Source organism: Monodon monoceros, unplaced genomic scaffold, assembly GCF_005190385.1.
Source record: "Monodon monoceros isolate NGI ecotype Baffin Bay Population unplaced genomic scaffold, NGI_Narwhal_1 Super_Scaffold_21, whole genome shotgun sequence".
NCBI classification, from domain to species: Eukaryota; Metazoa; Chordata; class Mammalia; order Artiodactyla; family Monodontidae; genus Monodon; species Monodon monoceros.
The window spans coordinates 50,405,604-50,431,780 of NW_021703778.1; the positions used below are offsets into that span (position 1 = coordinate 50,405,604).

General features: G+C 45.6%; 1 protein-coding gene across 1 annotated transcript in view; it reads right to left on the reverse strand.

The window, feature by feature from the left end:
- The window catches only part of ADAMTS17 (ADAM metallopeptidase with thrombospondin type 1 motif 17), a 348,762-nt gene that overhangs the window by 182,402 nt on the left and 140,183 nt on the right, over positions 1-26,177 (reverse strand). The window contains exon 8 of the mRNA XM_029239604.1: positions 6,067-6,172. Coding sequence (XP_029095437.1) covers positions 6,067-6,172 — 106 coding nt within the window. The remainder of the gene's footprint in view (positions 1-6,066; positions 6,173-26,177) is intronic.

Genomic DNA, 26,177 nt, shown 5'->3' on the forward strand with positions numbered 1-26,177 from the left:
ATTCTTAACACAGATCACAGGCAACTACTTCCCCTCTTCACAAATCTAGATAATGGCTTTCCTTACTTCCTGTTCTGGGATTGAGACAGTTCCTTTCAGTTTGAATTGTGTTGACTCCAGTTATGAGAACATTTCCCTCAGAACAGCTGTCCCCTCCCTTTTCCTCCACTCCCCAGACACCTGCCCACCCTCTGCCCATAAGCCACGATCCCCAGGAATCGGACTCTGTCCGTGTTCCATGCTGCACCCCAGGCGAGCGTGTTCCCAGGCACACTTCAAGAGGACATCTTTCCCACGTCCACTGCCCTGAACTCATTTGCACAGCGTCACGTTCTAGCCGGAAACATCCGGAGTGCCTGGATCTAGCTTTTGATGGGTATCTTTATTGGGGGATACCAAGCTTCACCTGTGACCTGCCTGGATCAGGGATCCCACTTGTTACTTCAGGGCACGAGGTGGCCACCCACCTGCCCTCTGTCCTCATAGGACTGAGCAGGAGGACAGAGTCCCTCCTCCAAGTGACATCAGCCAGGGCAGTGCTTCCACAATGGTAGGCTTGGTTCCGGGGCGTGAGGGGCGTTTGTGCGGGTCTGAGAACCCAGCTGTGCACCACACACTGTTGCAACTGGGTCTGCCTATAACTAACTGCATGTCTGCAGGTGCACAAGTGTCACCAAACACAGTTCCTGGTTGCCAGGGCATTTGTATTGTTAAACCCCAGCCCCATGTTTCTCTCCACTTGGGAGCGTCTATGTACTCAGTACCTCAGCCCCCTGTGGACCCTGCCTGTCCCCCTCCTTCTGTTCCTCCCCTTCCATTTCCAGGTCTCCCAGGAGGTGTCAGGTGAGAGATGACAGGACTACGCTTGCCTGTGGTGGCAACTTTCAGGAAGGCTGGGCCTTTCCTCACTTGACTCACCAGCCGTGAGCATATCTGCCTGGTACAGCTGCAAGAAGCACGGAATTCAGGGTGACCTAGAGAGGGGCAAGCTGGAGTCAGGAAAGCAGGATCGTATCTAGCACCACAGCTCAACCCTGAGGGTGGCCTGGAGGGACAGGGTCTGGGAGCAAGAGATGGAAGCAGGAAGGTGGATGAGGCCGAAAGCAACAATAAAAGGTCTAGACCTCATGCTGGTGGCAGCTCCACCCTGGCTGCACCTGGCATCTCCTGGAGAGCTTCCGAGATGCTCCCTCCCCCAGAGGGGGTGGTTTAACTCATTAGGCTGAGGCTTGGCCACAGGCACTTCCAAGTGCCTCAGAGGCTCCTCTCCTGAGGCGGGGCCCAGATGTCACATCTGCTGGGTTCCCAAGCTTCCATGAAGACAGCATTTTTCAGAGGCCACAGGCAGAGCCAGCTGACCAGAGGAGAGGTAAATTCCAGAATGGAAAGACCCAAGAAAGGGCATATGGAAGTCAGGAAAAACCCCAGGAAGAGCAGGTGGGGAGAGGCGCAGCCCCCGTACAGGTAGTGAGGGCCTGAACATGGGGTGTGGCTCTGGGGCCTGTCTGGAGCTGGAGAGGTCACATGGTTTGGACTGACTCTCAAGGCAGGTGTTGATCTGGCTCAGGCTTATCTAACAGAGCCTCCTAAATCCGACAGAAGCAGAGATTTATTTTCTGCAAGGGAAAGCTCTTTGTTTTTCTGAGTGGGTGGCCGAGTATGCATTAAGTAGAGTCCCTCCCCTCTCTCCCCACCCCACCTGCAAGCCCTGTGCTTAGACACCTCCCAGGCACTGTCTTACCTGATTGAGAAGCACGCTGGGTTTCCCCAGGCACCAAACAACCAGTTGAGACTTGGTTCTGTGCCCTCCTGGCCTCCAACTGCACTAGGGAGAGCTCTTGTCAATCAAATGTCTCCCCTGGGCCTTATCATGCTGTATTATTAGACCTACTTTCCCCAAAGCAAAAGGCACTCTAACCAATTTTCATAGAACCATTTACTTTCTTTCTTACACTATAAAAATTCCAAATCATAGCAAACAATATCCTCTAAAAACAATATCCTCTAAAAATCCAATAGACATATTAGGCACAGTCACTTTAATGCTATACTAACGTCACTACCTAAGCTCTCCTTGATCATTAGGGTGTCACTGATTTTGTTTTTTATTTTTCTCATGGGCAGTCAGCATGTACCTGAGCTTCTGAGGAGAGTTCTTCCCATGAGCAATCAGGGTTGAGTCTGCCTGAGAAAAATGAATGCTTCGAGCTCTCCCCCTTTCTCTCTAAAATCAAATAGTGATAAACATCTTGGACACTGAGGTCCACCACAAGGCATCCTGGTTTCTTGAGGGAAAAAACCTGGGCAGAGTTGGCCCAGCTGGGCTGTTTCCCCCATGTCACTGATTCCATCATAACCAACAACAGCGGCAACTACGGCCCCCTAAAGTGAAAGAGGTCCATCGAAGACATCGTCTCATGCTCAGGACCATCGCTTTCTCATGGTCACTGTGGGATGAAGAAAGGCACAAAAACAGCTTCATTTTCCACTGGGTTTCCCAAGCTACCACAACAAGACAGGGAGACAGGTGCCTTCCAAAGCTCACACTAGGTGAACCAAAAGGTGGGGGGCAGCCACCTATCTGGCAGCCTTTCATGGGCAAGAAGGTAACTAAGGTCATAGGTGCTCATTTAAAAACCCCAAGGCTGCTGTCAGCAAGGCTGCCCCACAGACCCAGCTCATCCTCCAGGCAGGAACACAGAACAGCCCCTTCCCAGGGTCTCCTCCGCGGCTGCCATTGGGAATTGCAAATCCTTCAGTTCCTGTCTAAAGCCATGGCTGGAGTCTTTTCTACCCTACTTCTTTACCAGGGTAGATATTCAGAAAACTGCCAGTCTTACCCACAGTACTTGCGTTTCCTAGGGAAACCCCTGTTGAGGACACATTTGGCTTTCTTCAGCCAGCTGTATCATGCCATTTTTTGCCCTCTCTGCCTAGGCTGCTGACAAACTGAAAGTACCTTGGTTTTTGGATAATAACAAGCTCTCTTCTTTATTACCTATATTTTGTAATTTGGATCCTTATTTTAATGGTCCTGTTGCATGGGTATATTATCATACAAGTGATCCCAAATCATTCTAGGTAGAGACTAGAATTTTTAAAGTAATACTAGTTTCCTAATCTATAAAGTAAAAGCTAATAATACCTGCCTCACAGGACTGATTCAATAATACAATGAATACACAGCATCTCACATAGTACCTGGTACATAGCAGGTGCTCAGTAAATGAGATCTGATTTGACTTAAACATCATTACTTTATTGTTAACCTACATCCAAAGCAGCATTATTGATGTTACCATGGGAAGAGTTTTTCATTTAATTTATAATTTAGAACTTATTTTACTGCAAATTGGATTGGAGCCAGTTCACAGCACCAAATAAATTATTTTTGAACTACAATATTTGAAATAAAACCATGCATACAAACAGATGCTAGAAAGAGGGAGAAAAATTCCAGTACTACAATGAGTTAAATGTTAAAAATGAGCCTTACACTTAGCTTTGTGTTTTCTGAAAGCCAGAGCAAAAATGAAATCATGTTAACTTACACAACCTCATCATCTGATAAATGGCATGTGTGGCTCCTACGGAAAGTGCCTTTTCTCCTAACATTGGGATCTGAGGGTAAGTGCTCACACTGCTCCTTACAGGAGGTATATTGAGTACAGAGCAGAAGGGCTGCACCCATGCATGCCCACGTGCAAAGGCACACACACACACCCTTCAAAAGAGATCTTTACTTTTCAGTATTAAATGGTTAGGAACTGGAGGGTGAGCTCTCTGGGGATTTTCCAGGGTTACACAGAGGGGTGTTCTTTATTGTTTTCTAAAACTTTCACCAAGAAATTTTGTTGGAGAGCATGGACCAGTGGCTCAGGTCCACAGAGAAAACCATCCATCCTATCTCAGTTCATACACACTTAAGAAACGTGGAGTTAAATTACTCCTCCCTATTCCAAAATATAGACAGTTTCCAGGTTCGCATCTGTGAAGGAGCCTGGCCAGTGGCTCTCCTGAGAGTGCAGGCTGGCCTCTACCTTCCCAAGCCTCCTCACAGCCTCTCTGGCTGCTCTGAGCCGGGTGACCAGAGGGGTCCGTGGATAGGGAGACTGTGGCTTCATCCTTGGGGGATCTGCTTCCCAACACTTTCAAATAATCAGAGACAAGAGACTTCTCTGGGAAAACCATAATCTCCCAACTAGGGGCAGGACCAAACGCTACCAGGATTTATTGGCTTTGATTAACAATACGGTGTTTGTTTTTGCAGGTAATTAGAGTTCAGTAGCAAGCTATAAAGAGTCCTCCAAGAAATTCTAAACAGACTGTAGCTAAAGGCTACTGGAATATGACTGAATCTAATCATTCATCTGCAGACCTCCCGTGTTAAGATGCCAGTGTTTGATACAGCACAACTGCACGGATCAGGGAGGAACGACACTCTTTGTTCTTAATGCCCAAGGAGAAAAGGCAGCCCCTGTGTGCTCACATGCGGAGGTGACTGCTGCCATGGGATGCAGCAGTTCACGTAAGTATATCTCTTCAAAGGTCCGCACAGCCTGCGTGTTGGGAAATGTTTTGACAACTCTGCACTCTCACAACTGTTAGGGAGTTGATTCCGCTGTACTACGATGGGCTGGGTGGGGCATCTGATGGTGAGAAGATGTTTGCCAAAGCCATAGTCATTTGTACTTTTCTTTCAGCAACCACTATTGGGTGGGGTTTTCTAGTTGGTTGTTTTTTTTTTAACAAATCTGAGATATGAATACAAATAATTTTTAAAAATTATTTTCTAGTAGTGTAGGCAAACTAGTATGGGTATTTCTGAAATACTGTCAAGATGAAATAAATGTGTACGTAGAGATGACCACTTATCTTGCTTCTCTTGGCCAATGACATGTTATTTTCCCCTTAGTCCCAGGAAATACACATAAGATTATTTTCATTCTCTGTACTCACATCATGATAGCCAACAGGTACAGAAAAGTCAACAACAAACCCATCTACAGGAGTGAAAAAAATTAAAATGGGACCAGATAAACAAAGCAAGGTAAAAACATCAAGCCACAGATATGGCTAATACTAGGGGAAAACAACCGCTTTTGTACTCCTTATTCATTGCCTCTACTCTTGCAGAAGCTTGAGTTCACCTTTAGGGTTCCAGGCATCTTACTATCTCGGGCACTGGGAAAACTTTACAATATATATTTTTCCCCAAGAACTAGATTTCCATTTAATTTTGTTCTCTTCGGTCCAATATAAATTTTTCCATTGTTTTGCATGCTTTGGCCTCCTCAATTTATTTATTTAAAGCTCTTAAGCAGGCACATCACAATGTTTCCTTCAGAGAAACATAAAACGGACACCTACTCCAGGAGAAAGAGTAAACCCTCGGGCCACAGTTTGAGAGTCAGCTGGTTTTCTGCCCCCTGAGACTTCCTGAAGGTGATCTCAGCCTTGGGCCAGCCATTCAACCCCTCGGACCTTCTTTTTCCTCATCTAAAAAAACCAGGAGGTTGCCTCGGATTCTCTCCACATCATCTTTGGGCTCTAAGGTTCTGTGGTTCTTTCCTCCTCAAGGGAAGAACTTCCATGTGCAAAGGCAATAGCTGATGATTCTTTAAACTAAGACACTGACTTCTACCTTCAGAAAGCTGGACTTTGAAACTGGCTGAAAAAAAACAACAACCCAGAAATTCAATAGCACAAAGATAAATCCCATTATTTGAACGGCATATTTAGAGTGGATCAAGATCATGATGGTTCAGGAAAGGGGATACAACTCACGACAACACTGAGAAAATCTCTTCCCTTTACAGCGTGTGCTTTAAGAACAGACTTAAAGCAAACATCCAATGAGCATTTCCACACTCAGAGACAGTCTGTTCTGTGATCTCTTGGGTTCCCTGAAGGGTTGGGACCCAGGCTTGCTGGCCTAGGTCCTTACTCTAGAGGAAGCAAAGGCATTCAGCAGCACGGTTTTAGAACTTCCAGAATTTGAGTGAAAAAAATATGTATTCAGAAAAGCATTTAAAAAGGCAGAACAATCCAGAGTCTGATACTTACTTGTGGCCCAGCTCATGAGCGATGGTAAAGGCCAAATTGAGGCCATTGTCTTCGGCAAGCACACATTTCCTCTTAGCACTGCACACACCTCCTAAGTAAGCAATTCCTGCAGCAGAGACACAAAACACATCCTCTTCAGAATGTGCGAGGCCCTGACCTCGCAGGGCAAATCCACATGGTCAACATCACACATCATCAAGAGGGGCAAACGGGGGTGAGGATGACCATGGGACTGGACCTGCCATTCCAGAGCTCATATGGAGACTGGCTGGTGTGTGATGCTTTTGTATTCGCCTAATAATAATAACAATAATAGTAATAACCACCACAAACATCTCTCAAGCATTTAACATACGTCAGGCAACGTGCTGAGTGGTTTACACAGATTATCTAATGAAGTCCTCGTTACCCGGGATGGAGGCAACAGAGAAACTGGGGTTCAGAGAGAAAAGGTAACTTTCCCAAGGTCACCTGGACTGGCACCTGGTGCTGGGATGCTGAGCCAGACCTGTCCAACTTCAGCATCCAGGGCTGGGACCAGGTGAGGCCAAAAAGTTGAGGCACCCAGTGCGCAAAGTTCAAGGAGGGTGTCCCTCTCAGGAGCCGACCCTGAGAGGGATGGAGGGCCTCCTCAAATTTCGCACCCTGGGCACCTCCTTCTCTCACCCCAGTCCCGGCCCTATTAGGGTTAATGCTCTCAGGGGGTGAGCTTGGATCCGGACCGGGACTCACAGAGAGCAGAGGCCACGGAAGGTGCAGAATGTTCAGAAAAATGTTTCAGGAGCCCTGAGGAGGACGAGACCGGGGCCCAGGAGCAATGAAAGACACTGGAAGAGTACGGGCCTGGAAGCCATTTGGGAGGATGGGTCCCACGGCCCAACTCGCTCAACTCTGCACAAACATGACGGGGCCCAAGGACCTTCCCTGAGATGGGAGGATCAAGGCAACCGGGGGGGGAGGGGTACCAGACTCAGGAAAATGGTGTGAGCAAGGGGGCTGGGTACAGAGGACAGGAGGCTGCCAGCCTCTGGTGGACGATGGCAGTGCTCCAGAGGAGAGAGATTATTATGGCAGAGAGGCGCGTGTGAACAGGATGGGGGCCGTGGACGGACCAGGCGCAGCTGAAGAACGCTGGGCATCAGCTGTGCACAGGCCACACATCTCCAGGCTGACACTCCAGGGCTAACACTGCCCACGGCAGCTCTCCACACTCCCTCTTAGCTCTGCACCCAGGAAGGACATCACTACGACCCCATCCAGGAATCCCCAGGATATATCTCAACAAAGCCAGAGTCCAAGAACCCCGAAGGGCTTGGGATAGAACTTGAGTACTGGTGGCGTCTGACTCCTCACTATGTCCTGTGAAATGAATGAGTGGCTGGTGGCTGGTGGCACAGGGGGCCGTACGCCTGAGCAGGCTCAGTGTTGCCCTCGCTGTGAGCTCACAAGGGGTGTGGGGTGGGCAGTGGCTCTGCTGGCTATTGGTGTCTGGTGACCAGGTGGATAGGGACTCTGCCCGCCAGCCCAGTGCCCTGGAAGGGCTGTGGCCACCCGAGTGAGGGCACCTGTTCTCCACCCAGAGACACTACCCACTGCCAGGCTGCACGCTGCTCCCTTTCACTAAGGTGCCGGAAATGTCTCAGAAGCTGACAGCGGCCCTGCAGGCACAGGAGCCGAGGAGGGAAGGAGCTGGTACAGGAGAATGAACAGGGGGATTAATTAATTAAAAATGAACCTCCCTCCCTGCTCCCAAAGAGCTAAACCAACATCCTATTTGTTGACATCAAAATCAAGCTGGGGCGGACCTCAGCCACACACAGGGCACTCCCCCGCAACCCCTGCAAGGGGCAGACAAGCTTGCACACCCCGGCTCAAGGGCTCAACTCACACTCAGCAAACTGAGCTGGGCACCACAGCACGTACCTGCTTTTATTTGGAAGCATGCAACACGCTTGGCCAAGGTTGAAGAATTTTTTTTTTTTTTTTTTACAAAAAAGAAAGAAAAAAAGGAAATGTTATTTGGCCTCAAGATGTGTTTTTTGCATATGAGCATCATAATTCAGCAATACAGACTATGGGAAGGAGGAAAATACAACCAGAAAGGACACGATCTGCCCTTTCTGATATCGTTGAGGTCATTATTACAGTTTTGTTTAAAAATGCTTTGTGGGTTGCTGCAGAAAGTCCAGCAGTGAGTAGTCGGAATGCTTCCACACGGCACTGATGGCATACGCATGCCACGCACACACACTCCAACGCACACCCAGCCATACCCAGCCTCCTGGGTCAATGAATCAATCAGAAACAATCAGATGTGCTCGCCCCGGAGGAGTTGTCTGGTGAGGGGGAAAGAGAGACATCCAAGGCCAGCTGTGCTGAGCTTGCTGTCCCAAAAGTGCCCGCTGAAACAGCAGACTTTAAATGCCACAGAAACACATCCCCTGGCCTCGGCTACACTCGGCACCCGGAACAGGCATCCTGAGTTTCCACTCTAATTGGGTAACATACAACACTAGGGAAACAGCTAAGTAGAAGACCTTCCAATAACTGCATTTTAATTTTTCCAGATGCATATGATTTTTTTTTCTTACTAGAAAACAAAGCATTAGTTTATTTATAAGAAATGCTTTCACACAAAGGTGGATTGAGGTCTAGTGCTTTTAAAGGTTTATTCCAATCGTGGATAGCCCAGTCATAAAACCGAGCAAGGCAAAACACATCAACAAAAACGGCCCAGAAAATGGAGCACGGGAGCTTGTGTGTTTATGAGCGACGGTGTGAAAATGCTTAGAACTCACAAAACAAAGTCTGGACAGAATCCCAGATTGTTGTAAAAGTAAAAGCTGCAGGGAATAGATGGTAATTAAACCAGGAGCTGCAGCAGAAAACAAAGCCCACCACTACTCCATGTTTTCTGGAAAGAAACAGCAGTCTAGAGAGGAGAGTGTGATGGAGACGCAGAGAAACCCCAACTCGTCAGGCTGCAAAGGCACCAACCTGGAAACCCCGCCCAATCCCACCTCAGCACTTGTCAAGAAATGAGGAAAAACCAGTTTTCTTTGCATTGATTTTTTAATTTTAATTAAAAAAAGGAAGTCTGTAAACACAGGTTCTGCTAATGTCCATGCTGAAGCTGTGGAAGCAGAGGGACCTTCTTAAGTAACTGGAATTCCCCACACAGATAGCAAGGATTTCTCAGACCCTAGAGTGGTTCTTTCAATGGTTTCAGTCTTCCATGATTTAAAATTCTCCACCAGAGAAATAAGAGTAGAACTTATTTTTGAAATTTAAAAAAAACATCAATTCCACATGTTTACAGAGCTCCTTGGAACAAAAGTGAAGCAGAAAGGCAATTGGCATTTATTACGGTTCTCTTCACAGGCAAGCGCTGCTCTGCATGCTTGGTCCTCCCTTATTTGGAAGGTATTACTGGCCCCACTTTACAGACAGGGAAATGAAGGTTCAGCATCCAGTTATGTAGCTGATCAGGGCCCAGACTTGGGTACAAATGCAGGGTTATCTTTCTCCAACACCCATGCTCCCCCAGTTAAACCCTGGGCCTCCTGCACCAAAGCTTTGGTAACCAGCGACGACGATAAGCTTGGAGGATTTGGAAGATTTTTGTAAATTGTTAACGTGTATTTATGCTGAGATGTGGGTGGGATACAGTAAAGGTTTCATGTGTTTAAGTCCAAATGTTTTTAATCCTAAAGATAAAAAGACTCGAGGGATATGTGCAGCCACATTAACAGTAGTTACCTCTAGGACATGGTGAAGTCATTACCGATCTTTAAATTTTTTCTTCTTTTTTTGACTTAAACCTAGTACAGTGAATATGTACTCGCTATGAAAGTTAAAGTTATTGGTGATATTTCATGTATTCAAGGTGACGCATAGCAGAGGCCAAGGTGGGAGACTAATAAAAAAAAATAACAACAAAAACCCTCCGGATTTTGATTCGGAGTGTACAGCCCTTAAGGCAGCAGATAATGAAGGAAGTTTATAGTCAACACATAATTGAGTGTGTGCTTGTATCCTAAGGGCAACTCTCTCCACCTCTACTATAACCCTGGCACAGATTAGGGAAGCAAAAGTCTGAAATACTGGAGGTAGAAATGGAGGGCTGTAAAGTGTTTTTCTGATGCCTGAAGGAGTATATTTAATTCATCCCAAAGCAGATCACATCCACCAGGGCCTCCTGACCCACCTTCCCAGGCAAATCAACTCAGTGTGGACACTCTCTCTTCTCCATTCTCTTCTTTTTCTTGGTAGCAGCACAAGCTTGGGGAGCAAATTGGGCGAGGAGGTTTAATTATTTTCTTTTTTAGTAGAAAAGTATGTGGTGTAAGCACGTAATTCTTAAATTCAGAGTTGACCATATGATCCTTTCCAGATTTAAGGTATAAACAACACCCAACTGTATAAACTCTGGTTTATCCAGCAAATTGTCTGTGTAAACAGTTTACAGCTGTTGGCCCTGTTGCCCATTACTCAGACCTTCTCAGGCTCTGCCTCTGAGAAAGACAGTCAACTTGCTTCCACCAGCTGCTCAACAAACCAACACCATCATGGTTATCACTGGTACACCACGCTGCCTATTATGAGAAGGCAATTTACATCTATTCTCATGGCAATCACAGTGGTTGAGATTGAGTTTCATGTTCAGGCTCATCCACAAGTTCTTGTGCTCTTGGAAACTCACTAAGTGGTTGGAGGTATGATTTGAATTTGTGAACGGCATTAGAAACAAATGTCTTAGAGCCCAGGATGTGACAAATGAAAAGTAACTACAGTCTATTCTTGTTACTCACTGTACTTAGATTCTAAAAATTCGCCATGAACCAGGCGAACCATGCTGGAATATAGAACCATTGGTCCTAGGGGAAATACAGGATTTGGTTCCTGTGAGCCTCTGGTCACATTTTTTCAAGTGACACATAACTTTGTTTTATGCGTGTTTCTGTATAAAGACACCTTACTCAATATATATCGTTGATTCATTAACAATGAACTCAGAGCCAACAGTCCTATAACTCACGCCTGAATGAAGCTCATCTAGTATTTTTCTCTGCAAGGCGCATGGCAGCCTTCTTGAGCTTCAAAGCACTAAACAGCACTTCAGCACTATCTTTGGAGGCCATTCAAAACAGCAAAATCACCACAAAAAGCATAAAAATACGAAAAACAAGGTGTTAGACAGACCTCAGAAAGGATGTTTATTCACAGCATGAGAGCTGAAACAAGATGGCAAAATACTGCCTTGTTTGATATCTGCTGGGAACGTGCCTGTTGGGTGACTCAAATATTTCACCACTCTGCATGTGTCTGCAAATGACCACAAAAGTGCTGTAAGTATTGATTTTGGAGTTCCAAATAAACTTTAATGAGTAGGTGAATTCACACATGCAGAGTCCATGAATGAGTAAAATTAGCTGTATTCTCAGGTCCTATTCTCAGGCACAATGAAGTCTTTATCAGTTGCAATAAGGAAATTCAATTTTCATTTAAGCTTACATTTCCTATATATCCTGCTTATATTTCCTGACTCTATACTATCTAAATTATTTAACTGACTCAGGCCCTTCTCCTCTGCAATTTTGCTTCTGTGTTCTCTGAGGTCAGTGGTTCACAGGGTCACTGTAAGTCACTAATCCCCTAAAGGATTCTGCACAGAGTGGACAGAGCCCCATATATGCTGAAGGACAGGTATAGTTTCTAACAAATTGGGAAAGAATGTTAATGGTAAGGGCAGGAGAGGGTGGCGCCACCACTTGGGACTGTGGAGCACTGCTTTCCAGACCAGCCTGTCCATGGCTTTCTGCCCCAGCTCAGTGCCTCCATCCCCCCGAGGCATAGCTGGATAATCCCTACCAGACCCAGCCTTGTCTTAGCAATTCCACCACAAGTAGGAATCCCTGTCTCCCTGCTTCTCTTCTTCTGGGTCCCTTGGGGTTGGTCACAGTGGAAGGAAGATGAGTTAGTCAAGACCTTTGTCCCTACACCATGGACAGGGGAGGGGGCAATGGCTTAAAAAGGGGCATTGGTTCCCTTCTTAAACATGGGCACTGCAGAAGCTGCCACTGCAATTCAAAACTGTCCGTGCCCAACACCTATCTAACCTAGAAGAACACTGACAAACTGAAAACTCAGCAACTTACGCAAGGTTAAATGAAGTGGTAAATAGACAAAGTGTGAAGGTAATAGCTTCCAAGTCTGATCATTGAAGGGCTCACATGCTCAGTTTTGAAACTTAATATCAAGTTAGAGCAATCAAAGCAGTGTGCTACATGCATAAAGATAGACATTTAGATCAACTGAACAGAACCGAGAGTCCAGAAATAAACCTTCACATTTATAGTCAATTGACTTTTGACAAGGGTGCCAAGACCATCCAGTGGGGGGAAAGAAGAGTCTTTTCAACAAATGGTGCTGAAACAAATGCATACCCACATGCAAAAGAATGATGTCAGATACCCTTCTTTAGATCATATACAAAAATGAACTCCAAATGGATTATAGACCTAAACATAAGAGCTAAACCATAAAACTCCTAGAAGAAAACAATTAAATCTCTCTGACCTTGGGGAAGGCAAAGCCTTCTCAGATGTAACACCAAAGGCATGAGTGAGGGAAAAAAATCCCACGTCAGTGTGTTCACCAATGCAGAGAGGCTCCCCTTGCTGCGCCACCCCAAAGGAGAATGGCTGGGTCGGGGCTGGGAGTGAGGTGGGGAGGTGCAGAGTTCCAAGCCAAGCAATGAATGTGCTGATACATCCCCAAGGAAGCTGCCCAGCCATCCCCCCTGCATTATGGTTCCCTGCTAACTGGGAACCATCCCAGCAGCCTCTGTGCCACAGGCTACCTCATGTAGCCAATTCAAATGCCACATGAGTTGCTGCTTTGTGTGTATGGGGGTGTGTGTGTGGGGGGTTCTTGATTGTGGTCAGAGCCAGGAAAGACCACGTGTGCTGTGTTGCACTCCCGCTTAGAACAAACATGCCCTCACTCTGGGCGTCCCAGGCATCTCCAGGATCTAGAGCTTTAGGAAGAGATGCCACCCCTGATGAGGGAAGCACACAGAAAGTCCCCACAGAGGACTCAAGGGTAGCTGGCCTAAAGCTGCAGCTCCTACAAGATGAATTGAGTGAGTGAAGTATAAACGGAGCAGTCAATTCCCCCTGGGGTTTACAAATTGGAAGCAAAAAAGTTTATCCCAATGGTTTGCTGCACTCTGTGGAAACCAAAACATACTGGGAGATGGGGAGGGAAGAGAAATAAATAACTGTTGACATTCAACAGACCACAGCCAGCTTGAGCCAAATGCATGGAGACGTCGTGCAGATTTCCTACCTTCCAGGCAGGATGGCACTTGTGTCTGGGGGGGACGGGATCCCCAGGGAGCAAACAGGATTCCTCAAATGACCAAGGTGCCGCTCCTTGGAGGGCCCCACAGAGGCTCAGTGGCTTCTGCACCAGGACCGGATGCCCACCAGAAAGGGCCCCCAGCAGGTTCACCTCAGGACATCAAAGGAGGGAGGTCTGTGCGGAGATCCTTGAAACCCTTTTATTTTGACGAATACTTCATGCAGTGTTTCCTAACTGCCTGTATGTTACAGCGTCATGCCAGGCACGAGACCCTAAGGTGAACAAAAGCAGTGCAGGCCAAGGGAAAACAGCTCCAAGAATACCATTCCAGCAAGAAGACAGGGAGGCAGGTGGAAAGGTCAGCAGAGACTTTATAAATCAAGCTCAGGGCCTGAAGGGTGGGTGCTGGGGTCTCTAAAAGACCCCTGCCCCAGTGATCTGTGTCCAGATCTAGGCTCTTGGGAGAGCAGACAATGGAGACTAGAAATGGAGCTTGCCCTGAGTCCCCTGCTGCTCCCCTCAGTTCCCTGCTCTGGGTCGACTCTCACAGCAGAGGACCATCCCCCTCACAGAACTGTGTCCTCGTTCTCACTTTTGGTCACTCAGCAAACATTTCTGGGTACCCCGGCCACAGTTAACTCCTCGTGTGGGAGTTTGCCGGCAGCACCCATGAGTGCAGAAGTGATGCAAGCCTTCGAGTTCCATTTCAAAGACCTCTGAATCCCTGAGTGTGCTCCCTGAGCATGAGAGAGGGTAACACGTCTTCTAGCTTTTGCCATTCTATAGCATGATACCTACCAAGCCTGCTTGGTGTCTGCACCTCGGCAACCTCTCTCGTGTGTGTACATGCACGCATGTGGGTTTCTGCATGTGCACACATGAATGTGCATGCCTACACATGGTCCTGGGCAGCCACCACCAGACCATATTTCTGTAAGCTGGCGCTATAAAGTGGACGTCCACACTCCTACAGTAAGGGACCCTAGTGAATTTTAGAAGTTTTAATACAGTCACATTTTCTCATCAACTTCACCATTTAGCATTTATTTTTGTCAATAATTCACAAAGGAACTGTGCTAGTCCTCCTTCCACAGCTTTAAGACTCCTCTATCTCCCTCTCTCACTATTAAATTTTCCCTTCACTGGGGGTTAGGATGTCCTCCCTCTCCCTTGGGAAAGTTGGGGTTTGGGGAGCGGGGGGCATGATGTGTTTTCCTTAAAAATTATCTCGGGGGGCTTCCCTGGTGGCGCAGTGGTTGGGAGTCTGCCTGCGGATGCAGGGGACACGGGTTCGTGCCCCGGTCCGGGAAGATCCCACATGCCGCGGAGCGGCTGGGCCCGTGAGCCATGGCCACTGAGCCTGCGCGTCCGGAGTCTGTGCTCCGCAACGGGAGAGGCCACAACAGTGAGAGGCCCGCGTACCGCAAAAAAAAAAAAAAAATATCTCGGTCATGTGCGATGTGGAAAATGAGACAACTAAGTCTTCCACAGGGCCAGATATCCCAAAAGCATATCTGAGAGTGTATGTAAGTGTGCCCTGCAGAAACTCAAGTGCTAACTGGGAAGAGGAGCACTCAGACTGTGCACTTTGAGTCATAATCTCTCTCAACAGTCCTGTCTGAATTAAATTTATAAGAGCAGCCATAGGCAGGGAGTGAGGGAAGACCACCAAATCATGATGACAGCTGGAGCTGGGAAGAAGGCAAGGTGGCTGGCAGCTGGTAAGAGTGATGTCATGCATTTTAATCATGCCCAGTGTTGTGGACAGCACTGTGTCACCCCCAAACCTAGATGTTGAAGCTCTAACCCCCAGTGTGACCGTGTTTGGAGATGGGGCCTTTAAAGAGGTAATTAAGGTTAAGTGAGGTCATAAGGGTAGGGCTCAAATCCAGTATGACTGGTGTCCTTATAAGAAGAAAAGACATCAGAGCTCTCTCTCTCTCTCCCCCACACACACAGAGCACATGTGAGGACACAGTGAAAAGGTGGCCATCTACAAATCAGGAAGACAGGCCTCACCAGAAACCAACCCTGATGGCACCCTGATCTCGGATTTCCAGCCTCCAGAACTGAGAAAATAATGTCTATTGTTTAGGCCACCCAGACTGGGTATTTTGTCATAGCCACCTGACCTGACTAGTACACCCAGGGTGTAACCTGGGTACAGACAGAAGTGCCCTGTGTCCCCCTGGCTCACGTGGGTAAACAGACAAGAACAGTGGCCACCAAACTCTCCATCCTCATGTGCTACAGGACACCAGAGCTGCCCAACACACCGTGGGACCAGGCTTGCTGTTTAGAACATAGTTTAATAACAAGAAACTGATCTGGAGAGTTGTACAAGCATGTGGTTGAAAACAGCTACAAAAACGCTTGGTAGAGAAGTCCCGGGGAGGGGGGGGGGAGCTCTGGGAGTCAAAGAGGTGTTGATAGCTCTGTATTTAAAATCACAAAACACCTCAACCAGCTGCATTTGGATGCACGGAGGTGACATCCTCAGCCGTTTGGCAACGGGGTGCCATGAGAATTGGAGCTGGGATCCCTGTGGAGACACCTGGGAGAGACGTGGGAAGATGATGATGTGTCAAATGTAGATGCACATCATTCACAGCACCAGCACCTCTATTTGCAGGGGACTCTTTGGAAATTCCCAGTCCCCACAAAATGTTTTTAAAAAGCTCATAAACATAGCCTTTGAGGGAAGAGCCAGTTTCAAAAGAATTCCAAGGAGGCCCTGGTGAGAGACAACTCTCACAAGGAGAACCAACCTTCTGGGTCTTGGTGGGAAACTGAGCCTCACCAGGAGCACAGGAATCCCCCAAATTGCTGTCAAACAAGTGAAAGGGAGCGTTGCTGCTGGTTCTGCTCAGTGACTCTCAATAAAAGCAGAACCGGTAGCAACCAGTATTCTGGGTGTAAAGGGCCAAACTGAGCAAGCCAGGAACACAAACACTGCTGCTCTTTTCACCTTGACTCATTCAAAAATCACAAGAGCACAAAGTTGAAAACACCAAGGGAGCTGTCACTACAAACGTCGAGTTACCTGTGGGAAGAGAGGGGAGCCTGGGGTGGGGCCCAGGGAGAGGCATCCTCATGGCTGATGGAGTGCTTGCCCAGGGGACAGTCACATAGATGTCCACCTTATAGAAATCCACCATGTGATTAAAACGCTCAGGTTATGGTTTCCCCAGAGGGAGTGGACACCAAAGTGGCATGAGTGAGTCTTCCCAGGGGCTGGTACTGTCTGATCACTGGATCTGGGTTCTGGTTACACAGAGAGCTCAGTTTCAAATATTCATTGAGCAGTACACCTAGATATGCTTGTTTTTATGTAAATTATGCTTCCATAAAATTTTAAAATAAAAGAGGTGCACATACAAGTGAAAAAGGAGAGTATGGACCTGACTAAACAATCTGAAATTGGTCAAGATTACTGGCCAATTTAGATGATAGGAGTTTGTCTTGTCTGAGGAGCTAATGTATAACATGGTGACTATGGTTGACAACACTGTATTGTATAATTTAAATTTGTTTAGAGAGTGGAACTTAAAAAATGTTCTCACCCACCCCCCAACCCCCAAAGTAAATATGTTAAAAAACTCCACGGGGGGAATCCTTTCACAAATTATCAAGTGGTACACTTTAAATATCTTACAGTTTCATCAACGATAGCTCAAAAATGCTGGGAAACAGAGAGTTTGTCTTAAGAGGATTCAAGGTCTTAGGTTGATCAAATCATAGTCCTATTAATTAATTAAAGTGGTATTAACTAGTCAAGATCTGCTTTTATCTGTATCACCAGACTTTACCTGTATTACCTGTATTTCTTAGACCATACGAGCTGGTCCTGTAAGTCTCCTTTACTGTCTTCCTGTCTTCCAATGACCCTTGCAACGTATGTTCTTGAAACTTGCCTGAAGTGGACTTGACAACAGCTTCACTCCCTCTCATACTAATAGCTGTATTTCTACAGGAAGAATAAAATACAAGCCCATGCATAGAAATATTTGCCAAGTTAGCAAAGAAAAAGAAAAGCTTTCTCAGAATAGTTAAGAAACCATGTCTCTTGCTAAATGCTTAGCCCAGCAAAATCATCCTCTTGGGGATGAAATGTGGAATGTGAGTGAGACCCTGGGATGAAGGTCTCAGCAGCACCAAGGGCACTTCCAATCTGTGCTTTGTTCTAGCCCCCTCTAGGGTGGGCTGGCTCTCAAGCTAGGGTTGGGGGAGGTCAGGCCAGGCCCCAGGGTAGTTCTGGGCACCAGCTTCTGAACACAAGTCTGTAAATCCCCTGCTGGCAGGACACTACAGCCCCTCAACTAAAGAAGTCACCCTCACACAGGAAGCTGGCTGTCATTTGGGTGTTGACTCAGCGTTTGTGAGCTAAAGTCAACCTACCATGAGAAACTCCCCTTCGGTTGGCCTAGAGAGGCCTGGGTGGGGCTCTGCCTCTGCTGACAAGATGCAAAAATGATGGCATTCCATTTTACTTAAAAACAAAACAAAAGTTAGCCACTTAGAAAGGAATGTTGATGACAGCAGCACCATGAAGTCAGGTGGGCCCCAAGCACAGTGAGAGGAAACAGGGGAGTCTGTGGCAGGACAATCAACAGATGAGGAAGACACCCAGCCTGGGGAGCTGTCCCCAGGACATGGCAGAGAGTGGATGGTATGGCTTTGGGTTAAACATTTCACTGCATTACACTTATGGACACAGGCTCATTACCAAAGGCTACTATCTTAGTCCCTTCAAGCTGCTGCAACAAAATACCATGGAAATGTATTACTCACAGTTCTGAAGGCTGGAATTCTGAGATTAGGGTGCCAGCATGGTTGGGCGTGAGGGCTCTCCTCTGGGAGAGAGTCTTCCTGTTGTGTCCTCATATGACAGAAGGGGTAGGGAGCTCTGTGACGTCTCTCTTATAACAGCACTAATCTCAACCATGAGGGCTCCATCCTTATGACCTAATCAGCTCCTGAAGGTTCCACCTCCTACTGCCATCATCTCGGGGATTAGGATTTCAATATATAGATTTGGGGGAACATAAACATTCAGATCAGAGCAACTACCTTGGATTTCAAGATTATCCCGGACTACATAAAAAGCATGAATGTCAGGTCTGTCTTTGAATAAACAACGTTCTTCATCTTTTAAACAATTTCATACATTTCCATTTTATCTCCATGATGATGATGGTCCCCATGTTCCATCCCCAGGACCAGGTGATCCTTCGAGCTCTGCTGTGGCAACCCACCAAGGATGGCCAGCCATCAGTCCTATACTTGCCCCAGACTCAGGTCACAACAAACAGGATTCACCACCCCAAACTGAGCCTTCTCAAGTTTTCCACCCCTCGAAGTTCAAAAGCTTGCAGACCTGGTCAACCTCTCTTTCTCTCTGTCTCCCTCCCATTCCCCTTCCACCACATCTCAGTAACTGCCATTTTATGCTGCTCACAGACTCTGGAATATGTTCCTTTCTCCTTGGTCCCAAGTCCAGAACTTTGTCACCACTTTAAGCTTTGATTATTGTGGTATCTCCTTAGAGGTCATCTCTTCTGTTTCTCCCCACTCCAATGAGTCCTTTAAAGTCCAGATTCAAGTGTCCTCTCTTCCACTGATTCCCCCCTGATCCTGCCTGGACACACTCCCTTCCCCTTCTAGGTACTCAGAGCCCATCATGATGCTTTTACTGCACCAGGAGCCCCATCTTCTTGCAGTCCAGGCATCTGACCAAATCTTATGTCTGCAGGGATGCTAAACATCTCTGAGCCAGCACCCATACACTATCTCATAACTGACATGGGCTAATGTAGGTTGAACAGTTCCTCAATAAGTTCCATGAATGAGTGAATGCACACCAACCCTACCAACTTATAATCTTCATAAAACAGTACCCTCTGCTGCTTAAGAAGTTGACTGGAACAAGAAGGAATAAATGGTGAGGATGAAGATGACACTAACATTTATCAAACACTTACCATGTATGGACCTAGAGACTGTCATACAGAGTGAAGTAAGTCAGAAAGAGAAAAACAAATACCGTATGCTAACACACAGATATGGAATCTAAAAAAAAAAAAACAAAAAAGAAGGTTATGAAGAACCTAGGGGCAGGACAGGACTAAAGACGCAGATGTAGAGAATGAACCTGAGGACACGGGGAGGGGGAAGGGTAAGCTGGGACGAAGTGAGAGCGTGGCATGGACATATATACACTACCAAAATAGCTAGTAGGAAGCAGCCACACAGCACAGGGAGATCAGCTCGGTGCTTTGTGACCACCTAGAGGGGTGGGATAGGGAGGGTGAGAGGGAGATGCAAGAGAGAGGAGATATGGGGATATATGTATATGTACAGCTGATTCACTTTGTTATACAGCAGAAACTAACACACCACTGTAAGGCAATTATACTCCAGTAAAGATGTGAAAAACAAACAAACAAAAAGCAAAAAAACCCCACTTACCACGTGTGTACCAGACCCCATGCTAAAGATTTCCCGTCATTATCTCATTTTATACTTACAGTCACCTGATGAGGTAAATACTATTTATTATCCCCATGATACTGATGAGAAACTAAGTCCCTAAGAAGTCAACAACTCACCCAAGGTCAAAGAGTGAGTGATGGAGCTCGGATTCTGTCTCAGGTCTTTTGGACCAGAGGCCTCATGCTAAACTTACACCAGAGGCTGCAAATTGGTGGCCACAGAAGGATTTGGACTATAGAAATGTTCTGTTTGGACTATTAAGTATGTAAAAAGAAAAAAAAAAAATTAACCAAACACCGACAGTTAGAAATTAGGAGATGCTACATAGAATTCAGATTTCCTGACTCTTCTTAAAATATCTGATAACCAGAAAATGATAGACTAGTCAATTAATGGTGCTGGGACAATAGTTGATCTACACAGAAATAAGCTAATTAAATCCCCCACCTCAAACCACACACACAAAAATAAACTCTAAATAGAGTAAATGTACAAATGTGAAAATAAAATTTTGAATGGGTCAGAAGAAAATATAGGTGAATGTCATTATTATTTTACAATAGTGAAAGTATTTTAAAACAAGACCTAAAAAGCAGAAATCAGAAGGGAAAGGGCTGAGTTACCTAGCTAAATCCACAAAGAAAATGTCTGTGTGACGAAAGTCATAAGCAAAGTTAAAGACAAAGGACAGACACAAGGAAGATATTTTCAACTCACATGACCAAGCAAAGATTGAAAAGATACTTTTCCTTACTAGTAGTCAGAGGCGTGCAGGATAAAATCCCTAGAAGATAGCAATTCACACTCAGCATGCTGGCAAAACCTAAAGGTTATCAGCCTTAAAGACTCAGATGCTGTGAACCTAAAGGTTATCAGCCTTAAAGACTCAGATGCTGTGAACCTAAAGGTTATCAGCCTTAAAGACTCAGATGCTGTGAACGAATAGAGTATAAATTGGTATAATGGCCATTTGAGAGAGATCTGGCTTGTCTCGAAAATTTGAGAGCTGTGAAGGCGTTGAGGAGTGGTTATACCCCTGAAGCACCAGGCTGTATTTCGGCGAGCCCCAGCCGACTGGTCCTGCTGACGGGAATGCCTGCGACCCCTGACACACACACAAACACGTGCATAAACGTGTGCATACCCGTGTCCGCACACATATGCACACACACATGTGTGCACACGTATAACTACCACCCTATGAAGAGATGTTATCCTCATCCTCATATACAGGTAAGAAAATGGAGGCATGAAGAGGGTGAGTCACTTTCCCAGGCCTGTGCTGCAACCAGGAAGGACGACAGGCCGTCTGGCAGCAGATCCTCCCTCTAACTGCTCTGAGAGAGGGGGGCCCTGCCTCAGGGAAAGGGAGGCAGGCAGGGCAGACAGACACACAGCCAGGACTGTGCATAATGCATTCCAGGGGCTGAAGGAGAAGTCTGCCAACTACTGTTCAAAGTCCAGGGAGTTTTTTATTAAAACATAAACCCTAAAGACTCTAACACAGATGTCTTTAACCCTTGAAACTGTGCAAAGTTTGGTATGTATCTGTGTATTTCTTGCAAGAAGGTTTACAGCTTTCATCAAATTTCCGAAGGGGTCCATAACCTCAAAAAAGTTAAAAACACTAAAACACAGGAATCCCGGAATATAATCAAGGACATTCCCTAGGAAAAAAATCCTCTCTGGACAGCCAAGTCGGAGCAAAAGGTCCTGGGAAAATTATCCTTCAGCCCTCAGGGGTTACCCAAGCATTCCTCAGAAGGTGATAACCAACGTTTTGTAGAATGTGCTTTCCTTTGCCAGATCTCAACTGACTGGCTCACAGAGTAAATGAGTAAGGGTCTAGCTGCCATTATTCACCAACAACATTACTTTTAATGGGGGTATACACATCCCCTGTCCTGCACAGTAGTGCCGTACCCATGCAAAGCTATCAGTTTTAGAGTCAGTGGAGAGGACTGACCTCTCCGAAGCTCAGTTAATAAGCAACATCGCTCCTCAAAAAATTAAAAATTAGAAATTACTATATGATACAGCACATCCTCTTCTGGATATATCCAACAGAATTGAAAGCAGAGTCTTGAAGAGATAGCTGTATGTTCATTAATCATAGGAGCATTATTCACAACAGCCAAGAGGTGGTATCAACATCAATGTCCATTGGCAGATGAATGGATAAAGAAAATGTGGTACATACACACAATGTAATATTTTTCAGCCTTAAAGAGGAAAGAAATTCTGACACATTACCTTGACATTATGCTCGTGAAATGAGCCAGTCACTAAAAGAAAAACGCCTTATGATTACACTTGAACTCTTAGAAAACAGAAGGTAGAATGGTGGTTGCCAGGGGATGGGAGGGGGAAAATGAAGTTGTTTAATGGGTATAGAGTTTCAGTTTTGCAAGCTGAAAAGTTCCAAAGATTGGTTGCACAACAATGTGAATATATTTACCACTACTAAACTGTACACTTAGAAATAGTTAAGATGGTAAATTTTATGTTATTTGTATTTTACCACAATTAAAATAATAATAAAGTAACATCCCCACCAAAAAAAAAAAAAAAAAAAGAGCAGCCAAGGTAACACAAGGGTGAAAGGTGGACTTCATTAATTAGGTGCCTGTGCTTTCTTGAGAAAACATCCTGAATTAAGTATTCAACTTAAAACTGGACACTGTGGTTATAAAGAACCTAAAAACAAAAGACAAAAAAAAAAATCTGAGGGACATGGGATATGCATATATGCATATTCATACACATATATGATTTACAAGTATTTAATCCTGAGTGTTACAATATAATACGAACTCTAAAAAGAAACCACTCTTCTGTTTTGACAAGGGCCCACCTCTTCCCCTGGAGCTGCCTTTAACTGTAGGACCTTTATTATATCTTGGAGCTTTTTATTGGTGTCTAGGAATTAAATGTGGAAGTGGACTTCACTCAGCAAAGTACACACTGACGTTTGTTATAAACTATCTTTGTTTTCTGAAAATAAGTATTCCTAAAAAATGGATTTGGGCTTCCCTGGTGGCACAGTGGTTAAGAATTAGCCTGCCAATGCAGGGGACATGGGTTCGAGCCCTGGTCCAGGAAGATCCCACATGCTGCGGAACAACTAGGTCCGTACGCCACAACTACTGAGCCTGTGCTCTAGAGGCCGTGAGCCACAACTACTGAGCCTGCGTGCCACAACTACTGAAGCCCTCACACCTAGAGCCCGTGCTCCGCAATAAGAGAAGCCACTGCGATGAGAAGGCTGTGCACCACAACAAAAGAGTAGCACCCACTCGCCGCAACTAGAGAAAGCCCGCGCACAGCAATGAAGACCCAACACAGCCATAAATAAATAAATAAATTTATTTATTTATTTTTTAAAAATGGATTTGTTTGGGGTTAATAAGAGTAAAAACAATATAAAAGCCATTTGTTGATTCTGTTCTCCACAAATTGCCATTCTCATTCAGAAAATTTATGTCAACATCCACTCTGTCAGCTTCAAGTTGAAGGTCAAGGGAGCACTTTTCCTGCTTCATCCCCTCCATAGCACACACCCCCGACGACACCTCACAGCAGTGCCCACTAGCACAAAACAGAGCAGAGCTTTGTCTTTCCATAAATCGTTCTCAGTCTTGGTCTAACAAAAACAACTAAACAAGACTTGGAGACAACACAGGGAAAATCCTTCTAAAAATAGATACATCTTTCAAGACCATCTTCTGAGAGAACATGGCATTGCACACATTTTTTCGGCATCTCTTAACCAAACTGCTGGCCTGGCTACCATCCACTCTTCCCAGTACTGAAAACCACAGAACATTCTAGGTTCATCTGCCTAGGCTGCCACCCACATAGGATCCTGAAATCGCTTTTTGTTTTTTTGCTTTTATTATTTTTTAACATCTTTATTGGAGTATAATTGCTTTACAATGGTGTGTTAGTTTCTGCTTTATAGCAAAGTGAATCAGCTGTACATATACATATATCCCCATATCTCCTCCCTCTTGCATCTCCCTCCCACCCTCGCTATCCCACCCCTCTAGGTGGTCACAAAGCACTAGCTGATCTCCCTGTGCGACGCGGTTGCTTCCCACTAGCTATCTATTTTACATTTGGTAGTGTATATAAGTCCACACCACCCTCTCACTTCGTCCCAACTTACCCTTCCCCCTCCCCGTGTCCCCAAGTCCATTCGCTACATCTGTGTCTTCATTCCTGCCCTGCCCCTAGGTTCTTCATAACCTTTTTTTTTTTTTAGATTCCATATCCATGTGTTAGCATACCATATTTGTTTTTCTCTTTCTGACTTACTTCACTCTGTATGACAAACTCTAGGTCCATCCACCTCACTACAAATAACTCAATTTCGTTTCTTTTTATGGCTGAGTAATATTCCATTGTATATATGTGCCACATCTTCTTTATCCACTGAAATCGTTTCTTAATGGCACCACCCTTAACCAGTCACCCCCCCCCAATTCCAAATAAGCTTCAGACTTCCTCTGAGATGGGCCTAGATTGTCACCATGGGAACAATGACATCATGGAGAAGTGTGGGTTCGCTGTGACATTGTTCCGTGACAAGTTCATTATTCTCCTGCAAACATAATTGTCTCTTAGGGGGAAAGAACTGTCCCATTCCATTCCACTGTTCCATTGATCTTTTGCATCTCAGTTTGGTATCATGAAATAAATATTAATTCCAACCCTCTAAATAGAAGATCTTCCATTCAAAAACATAATAACCCAAGAATGCAAATTGCTATTTCCTGACCCCCACACTGTGCTGGGCAGGCTCTGGCTATAGCCAAAGACAGCCCCCATAACTGCGTTTGGAATAACAGAGGCAACAGTAAATCAGATGGACTAGTGAACACAAGAATCAAACCAGAATGTGGTGGGGCAAATTTCCCAAAGCAAAGCAAGATGTTGACGCAGAGGATCAGCTGCTCATGAGATGAGATGACGATTTTCCTGGACTCCTTTTTAGATTTCATGTCTGGATCTTGTCTGGAACATCTACCAAATGGCTTCAAGCCCAAATATCTGGCATTCCTTTTATAACTACAGCCCTGTGACTGCCTCAATGTCACAGCAGTGGGAACCTCACTTCTAGCCTTGATTTCAGATTATGACCGACTCTCCTTCTTCATTATCTGAGCTCCTCCAGCATAGATAACTCCACAAGGAGTATTTACACAGCCATCAGGGAATGTGGAGGCCTCTAGGAGGCCTGTACAGGCCATCACTGTCCCTCTAGCTGATAGCCAGGGAAATCTTTGGCTGATCTGGTGTGTGTGATAAAGGCATCAGAGGTCCCTCCTCAGATGTAAAGGATGGTTCACAAGGCCCCTGGGCTGCTCTATAACTGAGGGCAAATGGACCTCCCTTAAAGGAGCTTCTAGTAGATTTCCATTCTCCTTCTAGAAGATACAGATGCCAAAGACGTCATGTGCCACTGGCAGAATAGCCAGTGAACCCCACAAGAGACCCCATTCCTCTGAGGATTGGTCTCAAACTCATTATGAATTCACAATTAAGGGTGTCACCTGACCCCCTCCAAGAGAACCAGGGTTGTGCTGATTCAGGCAAAGCTGACTTAGCAGTCACTGCTTCCAACATAACCTTGGCTCCCTTGGCCATTCTTAGGGATGTAAACCACAGTAAATTTTCCTTTGGGCCAGCAGATCTGAGGGGGTGAGGCAGGCAGGCTCTGGACTCGGGTCTGTGTCTGAATCCCACTCTGCCACTTACCACCTGGGTGATTATGGCATTTACTTAATCTCTCCAATCCTTTTTCCCTATTTGTAAAATGAGATGAATACCTACCTCATGGGGCTAGGGATTAAATGAATAAGACAAGTAAAGCACTTTTCACACAGTAAACACTGAACAAATATTATCTATCACCTCAATTATTTTGACCAAGTCCAAATTTTAAAAAAAGAGGTTAACAAGAAGTATTTATCAAGCAAAAACTCTGTGCCAAGAAGCATGTAACCATTTCACAATTATCGGCAGCTTTAGTTGCCAGTGTAAAGATGTGCTGAGTCTCTAAATGCTTTTATCAACATGACATTTGGAAAGCTGAAGACAGAAGAATAACCAGCTGGGGACTTGGAAAGCACCACCTTCAGTGATCTCAGGGGCCACTCTCTCTATATGTGTTGGGGGCAAGGATGCAGCTGGGCCACAAGAGCCATTATGTGCCCTTAAAATATTTGGAATCATGCTGTATCTCCTCACTC